This window comes from Eleutherodactylus coqui, chromosome 7, assembly GCF_035609145.1.
Source record: "Eleutherodactylus coqui strain aEleCoq1 chromosome 7, aEleCoq1.hap1, whole genome shotgun sequence".
NCBI classification, from domain to species: Eukaryota; Metazoa; Chordata; class Amphibia; order Anura; family Eleutherodactylidae; genus Eleutherodactylus; species Eleutherodactylus coqui.
This window is the reverse complement of record NC_089843.1, coordinates 179,767,879-179,792,599: the sequence shown is the minus strand read 5'-3', so window position 1 is coordinate 179,792,599 and position 24,721 is coordinate 179,767,879. Positions and strand designations below refer to the sequence as shown.

The 24,721-nt window shown below is 51.1% G+C and overlaps 1 protein-coding gene across 2 annotated transcripts in view; it reads right to left on the bottom strand.

Annotated features, from left to right (window-relative positions):
* The window catches only part of RASSF6 (Ras association domain family member 6), a 95,882-nt gene that overhangs the window by 6,226 nt on the left and 64,935 nt on the right, over positions 1 to 24,721 (bottom strand). For both annotated transcript variants that reach the window (XM_066574048.1, XM_066574047.1), the window contains 2 exons: positions 6,151 to 6,269; positions 5,974 to 6,071 (listed from right to left, as the gene is read on the bottom strand). In XM_066574048.1, the coding sequence (XP_066430145.1) occupies positions 5,974 to 6,071; positions 6,151 to 6,269 (217 nt within the window). The remainder of the gene's footprint in view (positions 1 to 5,973; positions 6,072 to 6,150; positions 6,270 to 24,721) is intronic.

Here is a 24,721-nt window from a genome sequence, read left to right as displayed (position 1 = left end):
TGTCACACACGACCATGCCCGGTTGGAGGCTCAGTGGCGAAAGCCAGCGGTCGGTCTGCTCTGTTAGACCCTGCAGCAGTTCGTGGGCCGTGTGCCTCTTCTCTCCTAAGCTGAGTAGTTTCAGCACGGCCTGCTGACAATTGCCCACCGCTGTGCTTCCACGCCGCGCGACACCGACTGCTGGCGACGTGCTGCTGCTGACACATCTTGATTGCAAGACAGGAGATTGCATAGGAGGGGGAGGAAGAGGAGGAGGAGGGTGGTTTAGTGGAGGAAGCCTACACCGCCGCAGATACCAGCACCGAGCTGGGGCCCGCAATTCTGGGGGTGGGTAGGACATGAGAGGTCCCAGGCTCTGACTCGGTCCCAGCCTCCACTAAATTCACCCAATGTGCCATCAGGGAGATATAGTGGCCCTGCCCGCCTGTGCTTGTCCACGTGTCTGTTGTTAAGTGGACCTTGGCAGTAACCGCGTTGGTGAGGGCGCGTACAATGTTTTTGAAAGCCTCTGTTTCCACAAGCCTGTACAGCAGCATCTCCAGGCTGATCAATTTGGCTATGTGCACGTTTAACGCTTGAGCGTGCGGGTGCGTGGCGGCGTACTTGCGCTTGCGCTCAAACAGTTGCGCTAGCGACGCCTGGACGCTGCGCTGAGAGACAGCGCTGGATGGGGCCGAGGACAGCGGAGGTGAGGGTATGGGTGCAGGCCGGGAGATGGTCGTGCCTGTGTCCTGAGAGGGGGGTTGGATCTCAGTGGCAGGTTGGGGCACAGGGGGAGAGGCAGTGGTGCAAACCGGAGGCGGTGAACGGCCTTCGTCCTACCTTGTGGGGTGCTTGGCCATCATATGCCTGCGCATGCTGGTGGTGGTGGCTCCCCGGCTGATCTTGGCGCGACAAACCTTGCACACCACAGTTCGTCGGTCGTCTGCACTCTCAGTGAAAAACTGCCACACCTTTGAGCACCTCGGCCTCTGCAGGGTGGCATGGCGCGAGGGGGTGCTTTGGGAAACAGTTGGTGGATTATTCGGTCTGGCCCTGCCTCTACCCTGGGCCACCGCACTGCCTCTTCCAACCTGCCCTGCTGCTGCACTTGCCTCCCCCTCTGAAGACCTGTCCTCAGTAGGCTTAGCAAACCAGGTGGGGTCAGTCACCTCATCGTCCAGCTGCTCTTCCTCCGAATCCTGTGTGCGCTCCTCCCTCGGACTTACTGAAATTATTACTACCTCACTGATAGACAACTGTGTCTCATCGTCATCGTCCTCCTCACCCACTGAAAGCTCTTGAGACAGTTGCCAGAAGTCCCCAGCCTCATCCCCCGGACCCCGGGAACTTTCCAAAGGTTGGGCATCGGTCACGACAAACTCCTCCAGTGGGAGAGGAACCATTGCTGCCCAATCTGGGCAGGGGCCCGAGAACAGTTCCTGGGAGTCTGCCTGCTCCTCAGAATGTGTCATTTTAATGGAGTGAGGAGGCTGGGAGGAAGGAGGAGCAGCAGCCAGAGGATTCAGAGTTGCAGCAGTGGACGGCGTAGAACTCTGGGTGGTCAATAGATTGCTGGATGCACTTTCTGCCATCCACGACAGGACCTGCTCACACTGCTCATTTTCTAATAAAGGTCTACCGCGTGGACCCATTAATTGTGAGATGAATCTGGGGACACCAGAAACTTGCCTCTCTCCTAATCCCGCAGCAGTCGGCTGCGATACACCTGGATCAGGAGCTCGGCCTGTGCCCACACCCTGACTTGGGCCTCCGCGTCCTCGCCCCTGTCCACGTCCTCTAGGCCTACCCCTACCCCTCAGCATGGTGTATTATGAGATTAGCAGAAACAGAACGCTGTAATTAAATGTGCCGCTTATTGGCCTGTGGTTGGAGGCTGACTTTGCGTACGTAACGCACTGCAGAGGCAGGAAACAATTATGCGCAAGGCTGGGTATTAATTCACCAACTACTACCCCCAGCAGAGACGCTGTAAACGGAAGGCACTGACAGGCAGGCCAAATATTGCATATTTTTTAACTTTGTGGGAACAACCACACTGCCTGTGATATACACTGTATTTCGATTGCCCTGTTGGAGGCTGACTTCGCGAACGTAACGCACTGAAGAGGCAGGAAACAATTATGCGCAAGGCTGAGTATTAATTCACCAACTACTACCCCCAGCAGAGACGCTGTAAACGGAAGGCACTGACAGGCAGGCCAAATATTGTATATTTTTTAACTTTGTGGGAACAACCACACTGCCTATATAGCCAGTATATCTCTTTCACCTTTCCCACTGTCCCTGCCTCACCAGTACTGCCCCTATACACTGTAAAATGACTGCAGACTGAGGACGCTATGGTCTGCACGCCCGATATACAAAAAAAAAATAATTGTGCAACACTGCTCCCAGCAGCCTCAACAGTACTGCACACGGTCAGATGTGGCCCTAAGAAGGACCGTTGGGGTTCTTGAAGACTAAAATAACACCTAACACTCTCCCTATAGCAGCTACAGCAAGACAGCACTTTCCCTGATCTCTGTCAGCATGCATCTGTGGCGAGCCGCGGGCGGGGCAGATTTTAATACTCGGGTGTCACCTGATCTCCCCAGCCACTCACTGCAGGGGGGTGGTATAGGGCTGGAATGTCACAGGAGGAAGTTGTAATGCCTTCCCTGTCTTTCTATTGGCCAGAAAAGCGCGCACATTTCTCAGGGAAGAAAGTGAAAGTAACTCGAACATCGCGTGGTGCTCGTCTCGAGTAACGAGCATCTCGAACACCCTAATACTCGAACGAGTATTAAGCTCGGACGAGTATGCTCGCTCATCTCTATTTAAGATGTATTTTTAAGCCACACATATTTCAGTAAACTGCAGTCACACCATTTAGGGCTCATGTCCACGGGCAAAATATGATTTAAGATCCGCAGCGGATCTCCCGCATGCGGATCCGCATCCCATAGGGATGCATTGACCACCCGCGGGTAGATAAATACCCGCGGATCGTCAATAAAAGGGATTTTAAAAAAAATGGAGCATGGAAAAATCCGGACCATGCTCCATTTTCGTGCGGGTCTCCCGCGGGGACGGCTCCCGCGGGCTTCTATTGAAGCCTATGGAAGCCGTCCGGATCCGCGGGAGACCTAAAATAGGAATTTAAAGTATTTACCATCCGGCGCGGGCGGGGAAGGTCAGCTGTTCCTCACGGCCGCATCTTCCTTGCTTCGGCTCGGCGGATGTGCCCGGCGCATGCGCGCGGCACGTCAGCGACGTGCCGGCGACGTGCCGCCGGCGTCAGGAATTCATCCGCCGGCCGAAAATGAAGATCCGGCCGTGAGGAACAGCTGATCTTCTCCGCCCGCGCCGGATGGTAAATACTTTTAAATTCTTATTTTCGGCGCTCATGTCCGCGGGGCAGGAGGGACCCGCTGCAGATTCTACATGTAGAATCTGCAGCGGATCTGATTTTCCCCGTGGACATGAGGCCTTACTGTTGAACGTAGCAGTCTAAAAAAGTATTAAACAGTAGAACTTGCATATACACAGTTTAAACCTTGATACATGGATAAACAAGCCTTGGGGAGGCAGCACCTGAAATAAGGGAGAGCTATAATGAGATTGAGAGGACTGAAAACCCCATTAACAGTTTTTGCCAACCTGAAACACAAGCTAAGATTCTCCAGTACTCATTCTCAGTGGGACTATCTAGAGGGTCTCTGCAGCTGGCGATGCTGCATCCGTGTTGGCTGTTCAGTGGAAGCATAGACGGAAGGATTTCAGGTCTTAAGAACAAATGCAGGCCGCTCTCAGCGTAGGGGGTGATTGATTAGCTGTAGAGATGAGCGAACGTACTCGTTTAAGGCTATTTCGCAATCGAGCATCGCTTTTTTCGAGTAACTGCCTACTCGGGCGAAAAGATTCGGGGGGCGAGAGAAAGAGAGCTCCCCCCTGTTCCCACTGCTACCCCCCGCTCCACCACTACGCCCCCCAAATCTTTTCACCTGAGTAGGCAGTTACTCGAAAGAAGCGATGCTCGATTGCGAAATAGCCCTAAACGAGTATGTTCGCTCATCACTAATTAGCTGTATACAGGAATTCTTAAAGTTGAAAGTAAAGGTTCTCCACTTATAGGACAGGGGGGAGGGAAGCCAGTAACACGTCTTCACCTGGCTGCAAGCATTTTCCCCTCCCTCCGTGTTTCTCTCTCTCTCTCCATACTCTTGTTCCCCGCCTCTCAACACCTTTATAATTATCTACTACGCCACAGATTAGGGAAACAGGAAATTCTTCAGCCCAGTCCACTCAGGTACCTTGTTTCAGCTTGGCTGCGGTTAGCCCTGTCCCTTCTGCTGGGCCCCATGATCTATGACAGTGGAAGGTCCTGTCTGTAACATCTCTCATACCGTCCGGTAACAAGACGGACACCTAAGCTGTAAGTTACCTATTTAAAGGATTGCTTGACTGTATGTTTAGTGTATTGCTTGAAAAAGGCATGTTCATTGCCGAAGCGCGTTGCAATAAAGAAGTTAATTGTGAGTCCACACTGAGCACGAGGAGCAAGTTTTTTCTGTTTATGCTGGATACATTTGCTGCAAGCTTCTGGTAACCCGGATAGCTGACACACTGCCTCGGACGACTCTCCGGATCGCTAACTAGTAAGGAGTCTACATGCAGACTTGGACTACAGGTACCGGTGGGATTCCTCTTTCCAGAGTTAACCCACTGAATACCAGGAGAGTTAATATTCACTCTCCACATACATTTTTTCAGTTTATTTACAAGGCGCATTTCTGAATGATACTTTTATTTGCTTACCGTCTTCTTCCTTGAAGTTCCAAATATCAGTCTATTTTGGCATAAAACCTTCAGGCCTCTGCTAAAAAGCTAAAAATGAAAATCCCCCTTTTACATGACAACGACCAAAAGCAGACCTTCAATGGGAGCCTCTGACACCAATGGGAGCCTCTGACAGCGTTTAGCGTAAGGGAGGCCTTACGGGTTGAAGACCACTGTCTCAGAAGGAGGGTCAGGTGCACAAGATACAAAATAGCCCTTACCCTCCCACCCCTTCCCCCCAAGTCTTTATCTGCCCTATAACTGACCTCTGCCCATCTTGCTGTTAGGGTATATTTACACATGGCAGATTTATTGAAGAAACCTTTACTACTAAAAATTAGTTCTATTCATCTGAATGGAGTTGTTTTGAAGGGAAGCACATGGATTTCTGTAAGCTCCGTTTAGATGAATATACCTTTATTCAGACTGTTACGTGAATATTCTTTGAATATTCTTCACATGAGTGTATGCATATTTGCACACTCCTGGGCACTAAGTATTTGTGTGGACATCAGCGTACTTTCACAAGAGCATATGTACATTTGTGCTCGCCCCAGCGCAACTTTTTTGGGCACTGAACGAGGCTTTTTTTGCGCACGAACCAGCATATTTTACTGATTAAAATGGCTAATTAGTCTATGGAGTACCAGATGTTTTTTTTCCTACGCAATTACACAGTGTTTTTTGTGTCTCTTAACGTATTTTGCGCATGCCCATTGACTTCTATGGGGACTTTTGGTGTGCAAATGCACAGAAAGAGAGAATGCTTTGGGGTTTTTTTATGCGCAACCTAAATAGGCAGGAAAAATACACGCAATGAACCCAACCGCTGGGACCGCCGGAGATTACGAGAACAGAGCATGCCAAGTCCTTTAAGTAAATGGAGCGCTGATGCACATTCCTTGCCACCGTTCCATTCACTTCTGTGGGACTGATTGTTCAGTTACCTGCATAAACCATTAATGGAGCGGTGGTCACGCATGGGTTCTACTTGGGGCCCCTTTGGTGCATGGTTCTTGTGATCCCTGGAGATCCCAGTGTTGAGACCACTAGTGAGCATACAATTATCACCTACCCTGGATACGTGATCAATACTTTTGGTGGGATCACACCTTTAATTGAAAAGTCTCTATTAAATATAATGTCACTTACTTAGCGATTGTTCTTTGTATTTCTTGCTCTTCCTCTTCGTTAAGTCTCTGCAAAATGGTTTCCAAAAGTGGAAGGCTAAACTTAATATACTGTGCTACCTGTTGAGCGAAAGAACCAGGTTTTGGTGAGAGGATTTCCTTACAACCATAAACCTAATGCAATTTCCTGCGTACTTACATCACTACTGATCTCCTCCGCCTCTCTGTCCATGAGGAACATTCTTGCTATGTTTCCTGCAGGGCCTTGTAGAAGTCTTTCCCAGAGCGGACAATCTGTTCCCTTCAGCTTTTTCTTCTCTAAAGAAAAAAATATTTTACAAAGCCACAATAATTCACTAATATTTTAAATATAAGAAGAAATATTGTTGAAAAGGTCGTAACACTGTATTTTACAACCTGTGACTTTCTAATATACAAAAGGAAAAACTCAGAGCTGCATCTTCACAACTATACTACCCCTTGCTGCCATGTCTGGTGCTGGTAACTCCAAGCATGAATATCATTACATAGAATATCAGATGGACAGTGAAAAAGACATGTCATTGTGTCATAAATAGAGATGAGCGAACGTACTCGTTTCCAGTAATTACTCGATCGAGCACCGCCATTTTCGAGTACTTCAGTACTCGGGTGAAAAGATTCGGGGTGCGCCGGGGGGCGGGGGGAGGCGTGGCGGCGCGGGGGGTAGCAGCAGGGAACAGGGGGGAGCCCTCTCTCTCTCCCTCTCCCCCCCCACTCCCCGCTGCAACCCCCCACTCACCCACGGCGCCCCCCGAATCTTTTCGCCCGAGTACGGAAGTACTCGAAAATCGCGGTACTCGGGCGAAAAAGGGGAGTGGCCGAGTAGGTTCGCTCATCTCTAGTAATGATACAAATTTTTTTTTAAAACTAGAAATGTAAAAAATTAATTTTTTTTTTAGCTTTTTACTTCCCAATAAAACTAAAAAACGGGGAAAAAAAGTCAGTGAAAAAGATATTTAAAAAACAGCCTGGTCCTTAATGGGTTAAAGACATAAAAGTAAAGTGTTTTGTTTCATGTGTAATCTTTGAAATAAATAGATCAAAAACATAACTCAAATTAGTGAGTTTTTGTTATGGCGCCTCTTGGCTGCTCACTTGCTCCGGGGGTTAGCGGAAGGACACCGCTTCTGGTCATAAGGTGCATGGTACTCCTGTGTCACCATTCGCTCCCAGGGCTCTGCTCATAAGGCTTATGCGTGCCCCGGCTCCCCTTATTAGTTTCAGGGAAGTGTATTACAGAAACAATTAAATGTAGTGACATTTTAAGTCCCCCAGTGGGACAAAAGTAAAAAGTATATAAAAAAATATATACAGTAGAACCTCAACTAACGTCATTAATCCATCCAGAAGCAATGGACTTTAGTAGAAATCAATGTTAGTTTAGGACTAGAGATGAGCGAACCTACTCGTTTCGAGTAATTACTCGATCGAGCACCTCGATTTTCGAGTACTTCCGTACTCGGGTGAAAAGATTCGGGGGGCGGGGGGAGGCGTGGCGTAGCGGGGGGTAGCAGCGGGGAACAGGGGGGAGCCCTCTCTCTCTCCCTCTCCCCCCCCCCCCACTCCCCGCTGCAACCCCCCACTCACCCACGGCGCCCCCTGAATCTTTTCGCCCGAGTACGGAAGTACTCGAAAATCGCGGCGCTCAGGCGAAAAAGGGGCGTGGCCGAGTAGGTTCGCTCATCTCTATTTAGGACATTATTTCCATAGGAATTAATGTAAATCCAATTAATTGGTTCTAGACGTTCCAAGAAACACACCAAACCCCATTTAATAGAGAAGAACTCCTCTGGTCTTTAATACCGAAAACAATAATAACAATACTGAATGAATATAAAACACAACTGTAAAGAATAAATTAACATTGCAGAGACATCATTATAGCAGTACGTATCACTGTATTATCTGTGCTTTTACATAGGACTGCAGGGACACACCCCCTCACTTCCAGTTGCAGGGTGTGGTTCACTAGTGAGCAGGTGCTTGCAGCTCCAGGTCCCTCTCTCTTTCTCCTCCAGGGCCTGGGACTTTTTGCTCTCTCCTACCCAGGAGGGAGTGAGGTCCTGGGCTATGGCGAGAGGGAGGACTACTACCCCCACTCTCCGGAGCCAGCCGGCAGAGGATGGGGATGCTTCGCAACCGGCTACCCAGGAGGGGCTGAGGAGATCTAGCAGGAGACGCAGCGATGTGTCTCCTGCACCCCTCCTGGAGACCACCCGAGGTGGCCGTCGGGCTAGCCAGGGTGAGGGACGGCGGCCCTCCGGGACCTCGGCTGCTGGGACTTCCAGCAAAGGCCCTCCTGGAGCCAGGCCAGGTACTCCTGGGGGAAACCCCAGTCCTACCATCGAGCACTGGGGGACACTGCGGCCTAGGGAGGATGTAACCATCTTTGCTGCCAGGCTCGCTTCAAGGACCCAGGAGTACCGTGAGGCCGGTGGCACCATCAGAAGGCTTCAGGAGGAGTTAAAGGCAGCCAGGTCCCTGGCCAACAATTCAGGTGGGTCAAGGAGGGCCCAATACAACCAGGCCGTCCAGGAATTGAAAAGCGAGATCCTCACCCTGGTTGAGAGGAGGGCGGACATCTTAAGGGGTGCAGGTCCGTTCGCAGAGAAGTTGGTGAATGGTGACCGGTTTGAAGGGTCTCAGCCGGCTCTGGCTGGGGTCTGTGAGGATATGAAGGGCCTAGTGTCCAAGATGGAGCAGGCCCCTGCTGGAGAACTGCAGACAGCGGATAGTCAGCAGTCCCTGTGCAGTGACCTTCCAGCTGGGCAAGCTACTATTATTTCAAGTTCAGACTCCTCTGGGGAAGAGGGCGAGGACAGCAGCCCGGGGGGGCAACTAATGGCGTACATAAGTCACCTGGAATCCCCTGGAGGCCTGGAGGGTCTCTATTTTGGCAATGACATTCCTGAGCGAGACCCCCAGGCTAAAAAGAAGAAAAGTGGCAAAAAGATCACCCAGGTGGAGTACAGGTACGTCAGCCTCCCTGGGCAAGCCTCTGAACCAGGGGAGGGGGGTAGCTGCATGGGTAGCCCCCGGGTCCGACCCAGCCTGGACTCTGCTAATGTGGGTTCAGTGCAAAGGAAGGGGGAGAGTACTAGGCATCCTGATCCAAACACCCCCCCGGTTCGTAATAAAAGGAGGGGTGACGGGCAGAAGCTGGTGTCTGACAGTGAGATTCCTAAGAGTGGGGGTCATCCGGCGTCGGATGATCCAGGTAAAATATCAAAAAAGGCTGCGAAGGTGGGGGGTCATCCGGCGTCGGATGATCCAGGTACAATGACAAAAAAGGTTGCGGAGGTGGGGGGTGCACCGGCATCAGGTGGCCCCCAGAAAGGCCCTGCGGTGGGCCTAAGTAAGGGGGGTCACCCGGCGTCGGGTGATCCCAAGAGTTCAGGGAAGGTGGGGGATCATCTGGCGTCGGCTGGCCCCCCGAAGGGCCCTGCGGTGGGCCTGGATAAAGGGGGTTGCCCGGCGTTGGGTAGCCACCAGAAAGGCCCTGCGGCGGGCCTAAGTAAGGGGGGTCTCCCGGCGTCGGGTGATCCCAAGAGTTCAGGGAAGGTGGAGGAAAAGATGGGGGGTCATCCGGCGTCGGCTGGCCCCCAGAAAGGCCCTGCGGTGGGCCTAAGTAAGGGGGGTCACCCACCAGCAGGTGATCCCATAAGTTCACGGAAGGTGGGGGGTCATCCGGCGTCGGGTGGCCCCCAGAAAGGCCCTGCGGTGGGCCTGGATAAAGGGGATTGCCCCGCGTCGGGTGATCCCAAACATCCTGGGAGTTTGGGGGGCCATCCGGCATCGGGTGGCCCCAATAAGGGCCCTGCAGTGGACCCTAAAAAAAGTGGAGACCCAAAACGCCGGAATTCTTTTCCTGAATACATGGCTGGAAGTCCCTTTCCCCCCAGTGCTAAGGGGGGTGGGTCTGGAGGCTCGGAGGGGACTATATTTAAGAAACCCACCCTGGGTTGCTCCCCTGCAGGCAAGAGGGGAGCGGCTGGGAAACCTCCGAGCCGCCAGGTGCCCCTTACTCTTCCGGCCAAGAGAGAAGCCATTACCGGTCTGGTCGCAAAGAATAGGGAGAATGATGAGCGTGAGAGTATGGAAGGCATGGAGGTGTGTGAAAGGGATGAAGGGAACAACATCATAGTGAGAGGTGTGCGTGAGGGAGAGTCCAGGGGTGTGGGGAATTTAAATAATACAAGATTAAATGTTGGGGTGTCTGCTGGTGGGGGAGTATCGGAGGGAGGTACAGGTAAATTTACAAAAGTCACAAGTGAGGGTGGAGTGTCTGGTGGTTTGGGGAGGAGTGGGGGCCCTGGTCCAGCTGCCGCCCCGGCGGTGACTGCTCCTAGAAGCTACGCTAGTGTTGCCGCCGGGGTAAGTGGGGGACCTTCACCTCCCGGCTTCAGGGACCCCAGGTCACACGAGCTATTCCTATCCGCCTTAAAGAGGGGAGAGAGGTCGGTCACTATAGAGGGTGAAAAGCGCGACCTATCCTTTTGGATAGATAGGTTTGGCACAGGGGCCTTCCGAGAGCAAAGGCAGGGAGAAGAGGCATGGTCGCTTCCTACAGCCGGGCAGGGGGGGTCCAGAAGGAATGTGGTTCGTCTCCGATGGGGAGGCAGTGAAGCCTGCCCTAACCGTGCTAGGGTGGTGGAGCTTCTCCTCGGGATGGAATTCAGGGTGAGTGACATCTTTGCCCTGATCCACCCCTTTGGGACCTCCCTGTTTGATGTTAGCTTCGTGAGACCAGAGGGGCTCGAGCTCTTCTGGTCAAAATACGAGCTGGCTCAGACGGAGCCCGAGTGGCGGGATTTTGCAGTTCAAGCAATTACCCGCCAGAATGACACTAAGAGAGTGACCGTTCTGACTAGTAACGAGTCTCTCTCTTATGTTGACATCATGACCTGGATGGGCAGGTATGGGGAGATTCTCCATCCTCCCCAGAAAAACAGGGACGCACACGGTATCTGGTCAGGGGCCTGGACTTTCATGGTAAAGTTGAAACGTGCAGGTAATTCCGTTACCCACATCCCTTCTTCTGCGTTCCTGGGAAGGGACAGGATTCTGGTTTTCTACCAGGGGCAGCCGAAGGTCTGCCACAGGTGTGGGGACCCCACACATTTCAGCGCACAGTGTAAGGTGCTGGTGTGTGCGCTGTGTGGGGGCAGAGACCACCCATCCTCCTGTGGCAGCATTCGGTGTAACCTGTGTGGTGCTTTAGGGCACCCATTCAGTCGTTGTCCCTTATCCTGTGCCAACATCGGCCGAGCCCAGTCAGAGGGCCAGCGGGCCCGTCGCTCCGGGGGCAAAGCTGGTGGCAGCAGGGAGGAGGAAGAGCTACGGGGTCTCGGCGGGGTTCCTGGCCAGCCAGGGCAGGAGGGGAGTCGAGCTGCTGAGGCCCCAAGGGATAGCGATGTGGATGAGGAAACCAGAAGGATGGAGAGAGAGGAGGTGGCTGCCAGTTCTGCCGGATCCTCCCGTGAAGAAAGTGCGGACGAGGAAAGCGAGAAATGGCAAAAGCAGAAAAAAAAGGGTAAGGGAAGAACAAGAAAGAAAAATAGGGGTTCTTCCTCTCTAGAGTGGGATGACTCGGTCCCACTCACTCTGGTGCAGATACCAAAGGAAGGCCCCATCAGTTCCCTTACGGTCGACCTCTCTAACCGGTACCAAGCTCTCAATAACACCTCCTCTTCCCTGCCAGGGGGAGAGGCTGGGGGTGAGGTAACGGAGGTGGTGGCGGAGATAATTGAGGAAGGAACCCCGGGGGACACTGGGTCTCATTCTGTGGGGGACCCGGTTTCTTCCGGGAAGGGGGCCACCCTGAAGCCGGAAGGTGAAGGTAAGGATGAGAGTGGTGATATGGATGTCTCAATTTCATTAAAAAGAAATAAAGGAGAGACCTCTTCTTCCGACAGGGAGGAGGGGGAGAGTAAGAGGAAAGCCATCCAGCTCGATCACCAATGATGGCGGCACTCACCCTGTTGACGCTGGCATCCATTAATGTTGCCAGCATTAAGTCAGATGCGGCTAGGTTTGCGGCCTTTGATTTTCTCAGCCGAGTTGAAGCTGACATTTTATTTTTGCAAGAGACCAGGCTGACAGATTTGTCGGTCATGAACAAAGCCAAGCGTGAGTGGAGGTGCGGAGCCTCCTATTGGTCTCTTGCGGCCGAGCCGTATAGCGGGGTGGCGGTCCTTTTTAAGACCGCACAGGTAGAATGCAGACGGGTTATCAAGCTGGAAATGGGGAGGTGCCTGATCTTGGATATTCTCATGGGAGGTCAAGAGTTGCGTCTTATTAACATCTATGGACCCCAGTCAAAGGAGGGGCGCAAAGACCTCTTTATGAGAATTAAGCCTTTCCTTTTTACAAGTCGGCAAGTGGTCTTTGGAGGAGACTTTAATAATGTCACGAGGCTCTGTGATAGAGGAGGTTCCAATAACCAGCCAGGCTATGATAGCGTCGCGTTAAATAGAGTAGTTAGTGAGGCACGCCTTGTGGATGTCCACGTTCGGCACACCCCAGGGCGCACGGGATTCACTTGGTTCAGAGGTAGTTATTGCAGGTCTAGGATAGATAGGTTTTATTTAAAGGAGGAAGCCGTCTCCTCACCGTTATCGGTAGTGGAGGTGGAGTTCTCCGACCACTGTATGATTCTTTTTTCTCTGAATGTCACAGAGACCCCTCGGATGGGCAAAGGTTTATGGAAGTTGAATTCGTCGCTCCTGGAAGAAGCGGAAATAAGACGGTCCTTTGAGGATTTTCTTCAGAGCCAGGAACCGCTACTGGGCCTATGCAGCAGTAAGTCAGAGTGGTGGGAGATGTTCAAACATCGGGTAAGAAGGTTCTTCCGACAGATCTCCAACCTCAGAAGCCTGAACAGAAAACGTATGTATCAGAGCCTGAGGAGGAAACTCGAGCGTTTGGTCTCGACTGGAGGTAGCCGCGAGGAGATCTCCAGAGTAAAATCCTTGCTCAAGAGATGTCAGTATGATAGGCACGCATCTTTGGTTCTTGAGAGGGACTTTGGGAAGTACCGCTCGCCTGACCCCTACAAGAACTGTAAGATGTCAGTGAGTTGTAAATTGGTTACGGGTCTGCTAGACAGTACAGGCTCCCTGAAAAGGTCCAGATCAGGGATCCTGGAGGTCGTCAGATCCTTCTACTCGCATCTCTTGGGCGGGAAAGAACTTAATCGGCACGGAATCTCGACTTTCCTGGCAGAAACCGTTCCCGAACCAGGAGTAGACCCCTCTCTTGGCGTTTTGACAGAAGCAATTACGGAAGATGAAGTCGGACTGGCGATTGATGGGCTCCGGTCCAAAAAGTCGCCAGGCCCAGACGGCTTAACAGCTGAGTTTTATAAAGCCTTTAAGGAAATTTTAGTTCCCCTCTTGACCGAGGTTTTTAATGAATGTCTATTCTTGGGCGTTCTGCCGGAGTCAATGAGGAAGTCGGCCCTAATTATTCTGTCAAAGGGTAAAGATCCACTCCGTATTGAGAATTGGCGTCCCATAGCGCTCCTCAATACGGACAGAAAGATTCTGGCAAAAGTGCTGTTCAGTAGGTTGGTGAAATTTGCACCCCAGCTCCTTTCTGGGGCTCAGCACTGCTCTGTTCCCGGTCGAAGCACGTTTAGCGCCGTGCTGAGTGTCCGGGAGGCTGTGGAGCGGGGCAGGGCGGGTCTCTGGAAGGGGTTTTTACTTTCCCTGGATCAGGCTAAAGCTTTTGATCGAGTAAACCACGAGTACCTTTGGTCTGTCCTTTTGAGATACGGTCTGCCGGTGGGGTTCGTAAAATGGTTAAAAACATTGTATTCAGGGGCTGAGCGTTTCCCGCTCGTGAACGGTTGGGTTGGCCGTCCTTTTGTAGTCGGGTCTGGAGTTCGTCAGGGATGCCCTCTGAGCCCCTTGCTTTACGCGTTCGCTGTCGATCCCTTCCTCAGAAGGGTAGATGGGGGACCGTTGGCGGGGGTGAGGATGGACCCGGGGGTCCCGGACCTGGCCTTGAGGACAGTGGCGTACGCTGATGACGTTACTATCTTTGTCTCCTCTCAGGAGGAGGCGGGGTGGGTGATGTCGGAAGTTGTCCGCTACTCGGAGGTCTCCGGGTCAAAGATCAATCGGGAAAAGTGTGAGAGTCTCTGGCTGGGAGGGGGAGATCCTGCTTTTGATCTTCCGGACGCTCTCCCAGAACCCCAAGATTCCGCTAAAATTTTAGGCATCGATTTCGACCAAGGGAATTATCCCGAGAAAAACTGGGAAGGCAGATTGAGGAATGCCACTCAAAAGGTGGATCAATGGAAAGGGTGGTCTTTGACCCTGAGAGAAAGGGTTTGCTTGATCAAGACTTACCTGCTCCCTTTGTTAATGTACCTGGGAAGTGTTTGCATTTTGCCAGAACCTCTTTGGTCACGGGTCTACAGCCTGTTCTTCCAGCTGTTATGGGGGAATAGGCTGAACCCAGTCAAGAGGGAGGTTACTTACCGTACGAGGAGACTAGGCGGGTTGGGTATGGTCAACCCAGTGGTATTCCTCGTGAATACATTTTTGAAAGCTAATATCGCAAACCTCTGGAAAGAGAGGGCTCCTCCGTGAGTATCCTCCTGTAAGGGATGGTTTCGGCCGTTCTTCCAGAAGTGGGAGACAGGAGGGCGTGTGAAGGACTTTCGTACACCGCACGGACATCTTCCGGCTTACGTTGCACCGGTTCTGAAGGTTTTACGCCAATGGGGGCTGACCGTGGGGGAAGTCAGGACGCTGGCCAGGCGTGTGCTGGACCAGAGGGTCTTGGCAACCCACTTTCAGAATCCATTGGCCCTCAGAGACTGCCCAGGTGGGGATTTGAGGGTGGGTTTGTCTCTTTTAAATTCGGTAAGAATCCCCTCAAAGTATTGGGACTTGACCTGGCGCTGCTTCCATGGTAAGCTATATGTGGGGGACAACTTGAAGCACAAGAACACCGAGGACAGAGGTTGTCCCCGGGAGGCATGTGGCAACACTCTGGAGAGCATGGACCACTTCCTGCTTCATTGTCCCTTCAATATAGAGGTATACAAGAGGGTAGGGGCTTCCATCGGTTGGCCTCGGCTGGCTGACCTTACCTACGCTGAGTGGTGTTATGGAGCATTCAGAGATCTGAGTGGCAGGGACCGCGGCACTTTATTTTTAGTAAGTCTAGTGGTTAGGTATCACACGTGGAGCGCACGGTGTGTAGTATCAACGCAGCATAAAATCCTCCTCGAGGACGAGGTAAGTAGGAATATTCTCGGTGACCTGGTGAAGGTGCGTTCTCTGGAGTTTGAAAGGTTGGGTAGGCCTCGAGCAGCCTTCCTTTGGAGGGGTTTTTGCTTTGGGGTTCCCTAGCCTGGAGAACTGTTTCCCGGTGGGGGGCTGGATTCTTTCACCCTAGCTTTTTGTTTTGTTTTAAGTTAAAAGTTGAATAAAAGGCTTACGGGACCCGAACCGGGGCTGGAGGTAATGGTTATATTTTTGTTATTTATATATTTTTCTGCATATTTAGGCTGTGGATTATTATGCATTATATGGGTTTGTGGGTGGTATTATGTTTGTTTGCTTGTTTTTTTTCGTGGGTGGTATTATGTGTTTTCGTGGGTGGTATCTTTATGGGTGGTATTATGAGTTTTTGTGGGGGATTAGTATTACGTTCTGTGGATTTACAAAAAAATAAAATAAAAAAAAATAAAAAAATAAAAAAATAAATAAATAAAAATAATATATATGTGTGTATATATATATATATATATATATATATATATATATATATATATATATATATATATATAGGTATGTATGTATATGTTCATAAGCATGATTGGCAGGTATTGGCAGCGGACCAGGGGATGGGTAGAGGGTAATGTGTGTGTAGTTTAGAGGGGAGGGGGGGAATAAATAATAATAAAAAATAAATAAATAAATGAAAAATAAAAAAAAAAATTAAAAAAAAGGATGAATTAAAAAAACAAAAAAAACATTTATATATATTCTTGTTTTACTAATGTGTGTTTTTTTTGTTTTTTTTTTCTCTATTTAGTAGGTTGGACTATGCAGCACCACGGGATTATGGAATAGGTTGTCTAGTTTTTGTTGTGATATGTTTTCTTATGTCAATTTGGTAGTGTAAATGGGACGTGTGAGATTGGGAATGCGGCCAGACCGGTAAATTTTCACTCCTCTACAGGTTTTTGTAAAAAAAAAAAAAAAATTTTTGTAAATATGAATATGTATTATTTCTTGCAAATATTTCTGTTAATTTCTGTTATTTTTGCAAATGTGTGTGTATATATGCTTCTCGTGATTGTATTTGGCTAATTTTTCTGTTATTTTGCTATTTTTGTTATTACGCCCTGTAATGTTTTTTACTTTTATAATAAAAAGATTATCACTGTATTATCTGTGCTTTTACATAGGACTGCAGGGACATCATTATAGCAGTAGGTATCACTGTGTTATCTGTGGTTTGACATAGCACTGCAGGGACACACCCCTTCACTTCCAGTTGCAGGGTGTCCTTCACTTGTGAGCAGGTGCTAGCAGCTCCTAGCAGCTCCAAGCGTCTCTCCTTCTCCTCCAGGGCCTGAGACTTTTTGCTCTCTCCTACCCAGGAGGGAGTGAGATCCTGGGCTATGGCTAGAGGGAGGACTACTACCCCCACTCTCCGGAGCCAGCCGGCGGAGGATGGGGATGCTTTGCAACCGGCTATCCAGGAGGGGCTGAGGAGATCTAGCAGGAGACGCAGCGATGTGTCTCCTGCACCCCTCCTGGAGACCACCCGAGGTGGCCGTCGGGCTAGCCAGGCTGAGGGACGGCGGCCCTCCGGGACCTCGGCTGCTGGGACTTCCAGCAAAGGCCCTCCTGGAGCCAGGCCAGGTACTCCTGGGGGAAACCCCAGTCCTACCATCGAGCACTGGGGGAAACTGCGGCCTAGGGTGGATGTAACCGTCTTTGCTGCCAGGCTCGCTTCAAGGACCCAGGAGTACCGTGAGGCCGGTGGCACCATCAGAAGGCTTCAGGAGGAGTTAAAGGCAGCCAGGTCCCTGGCCAACAATTCAGGTGGGTCAAGGAGGGCCCAATACAACCAGGCCGTCCAGGAATTGAAAAGCGAGATCCTCACCCTGGTTGAGAGGAGGGCGGACATCTTAAGGGGTGCAGGTCCGTTCGCAGAGAAGTTGGTGAATGGTGACCGGTTTGAAGGGTCTCAGCCGGCTCTGGCTGGGGTCTGTGAGGATATGAAGGGCCTAGTGTCCAAGATAGAGCAGGCCCCTGCTGGAGAACTGCAGACAGTGGACAGTCTGCAGTCCCTGTGCAGTGACCTTCCTGCTGGGCAAGCTACTATTATTTCAAGCTCAGACTCCTCTGGGGAAGAGGGCGAGGACAGCGGCCCGGGGGGGGGGGGCAACTAATGGCATACATAAGTCACCTGGAATCCCCTGGAGGCCTGGAGGGTCTCTATTTTGGCAATGACCTTCCTGAGCGAGACCCCCAGGCTAAAAAGAAGAAAAGTGACAAAAAGATCACCCAGGTGGAGTACAGGTACGTCAGCCTCCCTGGGCAAGCCTCTGAACCAGGGGAGGGGGGTAGCTGCATGGGTAGCCCCCGGGTCCGACCCAGCCTGGACTCTGCTAATGTGGGTTCAGTGCAAAGGAAGGGGGAGAGTACTAGGCATCCTGATCCAAACACCCCCCTGGTTCGTAATAAAAGGAGGGGTGACGGGCAGAAGCTGGTGTCTGACAGTGAGATTCCTAAGAGTGGGGGTCATCCGGCGTCAGATGATCCAGGTAAAATGTCAAAAAAGGCTGCGAAGGTGGGGGGTCATCCGGCGTCGGATGATCCAGGTACAATGACAAAAAAGGTTGCGGAGGTGGGGGGTGCACCGGCATCAGGTGGCCCCCAGAAAAGCCCTGCGGTGGGCCTAAGTAAGGGGGGTCTCCCGGCGTCGGGTGATCCCAAGAGTTCAGGGAAGGTGGAGGAAAAGATGGGGGGTCATCCGGCGTCGGCTGGCCCCCAGAAAGGCCCTGTGGTGGGCCTAAGTAAGGGGGGTCACCCACCAGCAGGTGATCCCATAAGTTCACGGAAGGTGGGGGGTCATCCGGTGTCGGGTGGCCCCCAGAAAGGCCCTACGGTGGGCCTGGATAAAGGGGATTGCCCGGCGTCGGGTGATCCCAAACATCCTGGGAGTTTGGGGGGCCATCTGGCGTCGGGTGGCCCCAATAAGGGCCCTGCGGTGGACCCCAAAAAAAGTGGATACCCAAAACGCCGGAATTCTTTTGCTGGGGTTACACGAAGTATGATGGCAGGAGGCGGAGCCAAAGGTCCTGAATGCGTGGCTGGAAGTCCCTTTCCCCCCAGTGCTAAGGGGGGTCGGTCTGGAGGCTCAGAGGGGACTATATTTAAGAAACCCACCCTGGGTTGCTCCCCTGCAGGCAAGGGGGGAGCGGCTGGGAAACCTCCGGGCCGCCAGGTGCCCCTTACTCTTCCGGCCAAGAGAGAAGCCATTACCGGTCTGGTCGCAAAGAATAGGGAGAATGATGAGCGTGAGAGTATGGCAGGCATGGAGGTGTGTGAAAGAGATGAAGGGAGCAACATCATGGTGAGATGTGTGCGTGAGGGAGAGTCCAGGGGTGTGGGGAATCTAAATAATACAAGATTAAATGTTGCAGTGTCTGCTGGTGGAGGAGTATCTGAGGGAGGTACAGGTAAATTTACAAAAGTCACAAGTGAGGGTGGAGTGTCTAGTGGTTTGGGGAGGAGTGGGGGCCCTGGTCCAGCTGCCGCCCCGACGGTGACTGCTCTTAGAAGCTACGCTAGTGTTGCCGCCGGGGTAGGTGGGGGACCTTCACCTCCCGGCTTCAGGGACCCCAGGTCACACGAGCTATTCCTATCCGCCTTAAAGAGGGGAGAGAGGTCGGTCACTATAGAGGGTGAAAAGCGCGACCTATCCTTTTGGATAGATAGGTTTGGCACAGGGGCCTTCCGAGAGCAAAGGCAGGGAGAAGAGGCATGGTCGCTTCCTACAGCCGGGCAGGGGGGGTCCAGAAGGAATGTGGTTCGTCTCCGATGGGGAGGAAGTGAAGCCTGCCCTAACCGTGCTAGGGTGGTGGAGCTTCTCCTCGGGATGGAATTCAGGGTGAGTGACATCTTTGCCCTGATCCACCCCTTTGGGACCTCCCTGTTTGATGTTAGCTTCGTGAGACCAGAGGGGCTCGAGCTCTTCTGGTCAAAATACGAGCTGGCTCAGACGGAGCCCAAGTGGCGGGATTTTGCAGTTCAAGCAATTACCCGCCAGAATGACACTAAGAGAGTGACCGTTCTGACTAGTAACGAGTCTCTCTCATGTTGACATCATGACCTGGATGGGCAGGTATGGGGAGATTCTCCATCCTCCCCAGAAAAACAGGGACGCACACGGTATCTGGTCAGGGGCCTGGACTTTCATGGTAAAGTTGAAACGTGCAGGTAATTCCGTTACCCACATCCCTTCTTCTGCGTTCCTGGGAAGGGACAGGATTCTGGTTTTCTACCAGGGGCAGCCGAAGGTCTGCCACAGGTGCGGGGACCCCACAAATTTCAGTGCACAGTGTAAGGTGCTGGTGTGTGCGCTGTGTGGGGGCAGAGACCACCCATCCTCCTGTGGCAGCATTCGGTGTAACCTGTGTGGTGCTTTAGGGCACCAATTCAGTCATTGTTCCTTATCCTTTGCCAACATCGGCCGAGCCCAGTCAGAGGGTCAGCGGGCCCGTCGCTCCGGGGGCGAAGCTGGTGGCAGCAGGGAGGAGGAAGAGCTACGGGGTCTCGGGGTGCCTGGCCAGCCAGGGCAGGAGGGGAGTCGAGCTGCTGAGGCCCCAAGGGATAGCGATGTGGATGAGGAAACCAGAAGGATGGAGAGAGAGGACGTGGCTGCCAGTTCTGCCGGATCCTCCCGTGAAGAAAGTGCGGACGAGGAAAGCAAGAAATGGCAAAAGCAGAAAAAAAAGGGGTAAGGGAAGAACACGAAAGAAAAATAGGGGTTCTTCCTCTCTAGAGTGGGATGACTCGGTCCCACTCACTCTGGTGCAGATACCAAAGGAAGGCCCCATCAGTTCCCTTACGGTCGACCTCTCTAACCGGTACCAAGCTCTCAATAACACCTCCTCTTCCCTGCCAGGGGGAGAGGCTGGGGGTGAGGTACCGGAGGTGGTGGCGGAGATAATTGAGGAAGGAACCCCGGGGGACACTGGGTCTCTTTCTGTGGGGGACCCGGTTTCTTCCGGGAAGGGGGCTACCCTGAAGCCGGAAGGTGAAGGTAAGGATGAGAGTGGTGATATGGACGTCTCAATTTCACTAAAAAGAAATAAAGGAGAGACCTCTTCTTCCGACAGGGAGGAGGGGGAGAGTAAGAGGAAAGCCATCCAGCTCGATCACCAATGATGGCGGCACTCACCCTGTTGACACTGGCATCCATTAATGTTGCCAGCATTAAGTCAGATGCGGCTAGGTTTACGGCCTTTGATTTTCTCAGCCGAGTTGAAGCTGACATTTTATTTTTGCAAGAGACCAGGCTGACAGATTTGTCAGTCATGTACAAAGCCAAGCGTGAGTGAAGGTGCGGAGCCTCCTATTGGTCTCTTGCGGCCAAGCCGTATAGCGGGGTGGCGGTCCTTTTTAAGACCGCACAGGTAGAATGCAGACGGGTTATCGAGCTGGAAATGGGGAGGTGCCTGATCGTGGATATTCTCATGGGAGGTCAAGAGTTGCGTCTTATTAACATCTATGGACCCCAGTCAAAGGAGGGGCGCAAAGACCTCTTTATGAGAATTGAGCCTTTCCTTTTTACAAGCCGGCAAGTGGTCTTTGGAGGAGACTTTAATAATGTCACGAGGCTCTGTGATAGAGGAGGTTCCAATAACCAGCTAGGCTATGATACCGTCGCGTTAAATAGAGTAGTTAGTGAGGCACGCCTTGTGGATGTCCACGTTCGGCACACCCCAGGGCGCACGGGATTCACTTGGTTTGGAGGTAGTTATTGCAGGTCTAGGATAGATAGGTTTTATTTAAAGGAGGAAGCCGTCTTCTCACCGTTATCGGTGGTGGAGGTGGAGTTCTCCGACCACTGTATGATTCTTTTTTCTCTGAATGTCACAGAGACCCCTCGGATGGGCAAAGGTTTATGGAAGTTGAATTCGTCACTCCTGGAAGAAGCGGAAATAAGACGGTCCTTTGAGGATTTTCTTCAGAGCCAGGAACCACTACTGGGCCTATGCAGCAGTAAGTCAGAGTGGTGGGAGATGTTCAAACATCGGGTAAGAAGGTTCTTCCGACAGATCTCCAACCTCAGAAGCCTGAACAGGAAGCGTATGTATCAGAGCCTGAGGAGGAAACTCGAGTGTTTGGTCTCGACTGGAGGTAGCCGCGAGGAGATCTCCAGAGTGAAATCCTTGCTCAAGAGATGTCAGTATGATAGGGACGCATCTTTGGTTCTTGAGAGGGACTTTGGGAAGTACCGCTCGCCTGATCCCTACAAGAACTGTAAGATGTCAGTGAGTTGTAAATTGGTTACGGGTCTGCTAGACAGTACATGCTCCCTGAAAAGGTCCAGATCAGGGATCCTGGAGGTCATCAGATCCTTCTACTCGCATCTCTTGGGCGGGAAAGAACTTAATCGGGACGGAATCTCGACTTTTCTGTCAGAAACCGTTCCCGAACCAGGAGTAGACCCCCCTCTTGGCGTTTTGACAGAAGCAATTACGGAAGATGAAGTCGGACTGGCGATTGATGGGCTCCGGTCCAAAAAGTCGCCAGGCCCAGACGGCTTAACATCTGAGTTTTATAAAGCCTTTACGGAAATTTTGGTTCCCCTCTTGACCGAGGTTTTTAATGAATGTCTATCCTTGGGCGATCTGCCGGAGTCCATGAGGAAGTCGGCCCTAATTATTCTGTCAAAGGGTAAAGATCCACTCCGTATTGAGAATTGGCGTCCCATAGCGCTCCTCAATACGGACAGAAAGATTCTGGCAAAAGTGCTGTTCAGTAGGTTGGTGAAATTTGCACCCCAGCTCCTTTCTGGGGCTCAGCACTGCTCTGTTCCCGGTCGAAGCACGTTTAGCGCCGTGCTGAGTGTCCGGGAGGCTGTGGAGCAGGGCAGGGCGGGTCTCTGGAAGGGGTTTTTACTTTCCCTGGATCAGGCTAAAGCTTTTGATCGAGTAAACCACGAGTACCTTTGGTCTGTCCTTTTGAGATACGGTCTGCCGGTGGGGTTCGTAAAATGGTTAAAAACATTGTATTCAGGGGTTGAGAGTTTCCCGCTCGTGAGCGGTTGGGTTGGCTGTCCTTTTGTAGTCGGGTCTGGAGTCCGTCAGGGATGCCCTCTGAGCCCCTTGCTTTACGCGTTCGCTGTCGATCCCTTCCTCAGAAGGGTAGATGGGGGACCGTTGGCGGGGGTGAGGATGGACCCGGGGGTCCCGGACCTGGCCTTGAGGAAAGTGGCGTACGCTGATGACGTTACTATTTTTGTCTCCTCTCAGGAGGAGGCGGGGTGGGTGATGTCGGAAGTTGTCCGCTACTCGGAGGTCTCCGGGTCAAAGATCAATCGGGAAAAGTGCGAGAGTCTCTGGCTGGGAGGGGGAGATCCTGCTTTTGATCTTCCGGACGCTCTCCCAGAACCCCAAGATTCCGCTAAAATTTTAGGCATCGATTTCGACCAAGGGAATTATCCCGAGAAAAACTGGGAAGGCAGATTGAGGAATGCCGCTCAAAAGGTGGATCAATGAAAAGGGTGGTCTTTGACCCTGAGAGAAAGGGTTTGCTTGATCACGACTTACCTGCTCCCTTTGTTAATGTACCTGGGAAGTGTCTGCATTTTGCCAGAACCTCTTTGGTCACGGGTCTACAGCCTGTTCTTCCAGCTGTTATGGGGGAATAGGTTGAACCCAGTCAAGAGGGAGGTTACTTACTGTACGAGGAGACTAGGCGGGTTGGGTATGGTCAACCCAGTGGTATTCCTCGTGAATACCTTTTTGAAAGCTAATATCGCAAACCTCTGGAAAGAGAGGGCTCCTCTGTGGGTATCCTCCTGTAAGGGATGGTTTTGGCCGTTCTTCCAGGAGTGGGAGACAGGAGGGCGTGTGAAGGACTTTCGTACACCGCACGGACATCTTCCGGCTTACATTGCATCGGTTCTGAAGGTTTTACGCCAATGGGGGCTGACCGTGGGGGAAGTCAGGACGCTGGCCAGGCGTGTGCTGGACCAGAGGGTCTTGGCAACCCACTTTCAGAATCCATTGGCCCTCAGAGACTGCCCAGGTGGGGATTTGAGGGTGGGTTTGTCTCTTTTAAATTCGGTAAGAATCCCCTCAAAGTATTGGGACTTGACCTGGCGCTGCTTCCATGGTAAGCTATATGTGGGGGACAACTTGAAGCACAAGAACACCGAGGACAGAGGTTGTCCCCGGAAGGCATGTGGCAACACTCTGGAGAGCATGGACCACTTCCTGCTTCATTGTCCCTTTTAATATAGAGGTATACAAGAAGGTAGGGGCTTCCATCGGCTGACCTTACCTACGCCGAATGGTGTTATGGAGCATTCAGAGATCTGGGTGGCAGGGACCGCTGCACTTTATTTTTAGTAAGTCTAGTGGTTAGGTATCACACGTGGAGCGCACGGTGTGTAGTATCGACGCAGCATAAAATCCTCCTCGAGGACGAGGTAAGTAGGAATATTCTCGGTGACCTGGTGAAGGTGCGTTCTCTGGAGTTTGAAAGGTTGGGTAGGCCTCGAGCAGCCTTCCTTTGAAGGGGTTTTTGCTTTGGGGTTCCCTAGCCCGGAGAACTGTTTCCCGGTGGGGGGCTGGATTCTTTCACACTAGCTTTTTGTTTTGTTTTAAGTTAAAAGTTGAATAAAAGGCTTACGGGACCCGAACCAGGGCTGGAGGTAATGGTTATATTTTTATTTATTTATTTTTCTGTATATTTAGGCTGTGGATTATTATGCATGATATGGGTTTGTGGGTGGTATTATATGTTTGTTTGGTTTTTTTCGTGGGTGGTATTATGTGTTTTCGTGGGTGGTATCTTTATGGGAGGTATTATGAGTTTTTGTCGGGTTAGTATTACGTTCTGTGTATTTAAAAAACAAAAAAAAACTATATGTTCATAAGCATGATTGGCAGGTATTGGCAGCGGACCAGGGGATGGGTAGAGGGTAATGTGTGTTTAGTTTAGAGGGGAGGGGGGGGGAATAAATAATAATTAAAAAATAAAAATTATAAAAAATTTAAAAAATTAAAAGAAAAATAAAAAAAAAATATTAATTTAAATTTTTTTTTAAAATTTATATATATTCTTGTTTTACTAATTTGTGTTTTTTTTCTCTGTTTAGTAGGTTGGAATATGCAGCACGACGGGATTATGGAATAGGTTGTCTTGTTTTTGTTGTGATATGTTTTGTTATGTAAATTTTGTAGTGTAAATGGGATGTGTGAGATTGGAGATGTGGCCACACCGGTTTTTCACTCCTGTACAGTTTCTGTAAAATTTTGTAAATATGAATATGTTTGGCTATTATTTCTTGCAAATATTTCTGTTATTTTCGGTTATTTTTGCAAATATTTCTGTTTTGTAAATGTGTGTGTATATATGCTTCTTGCAATTGTATTTGGCAAATTTTTCTGTTATTTTGCTATTTTTGTTATTACGCCCTGTAATGTTTTTTACTTTTATAATAAAGATTATCAC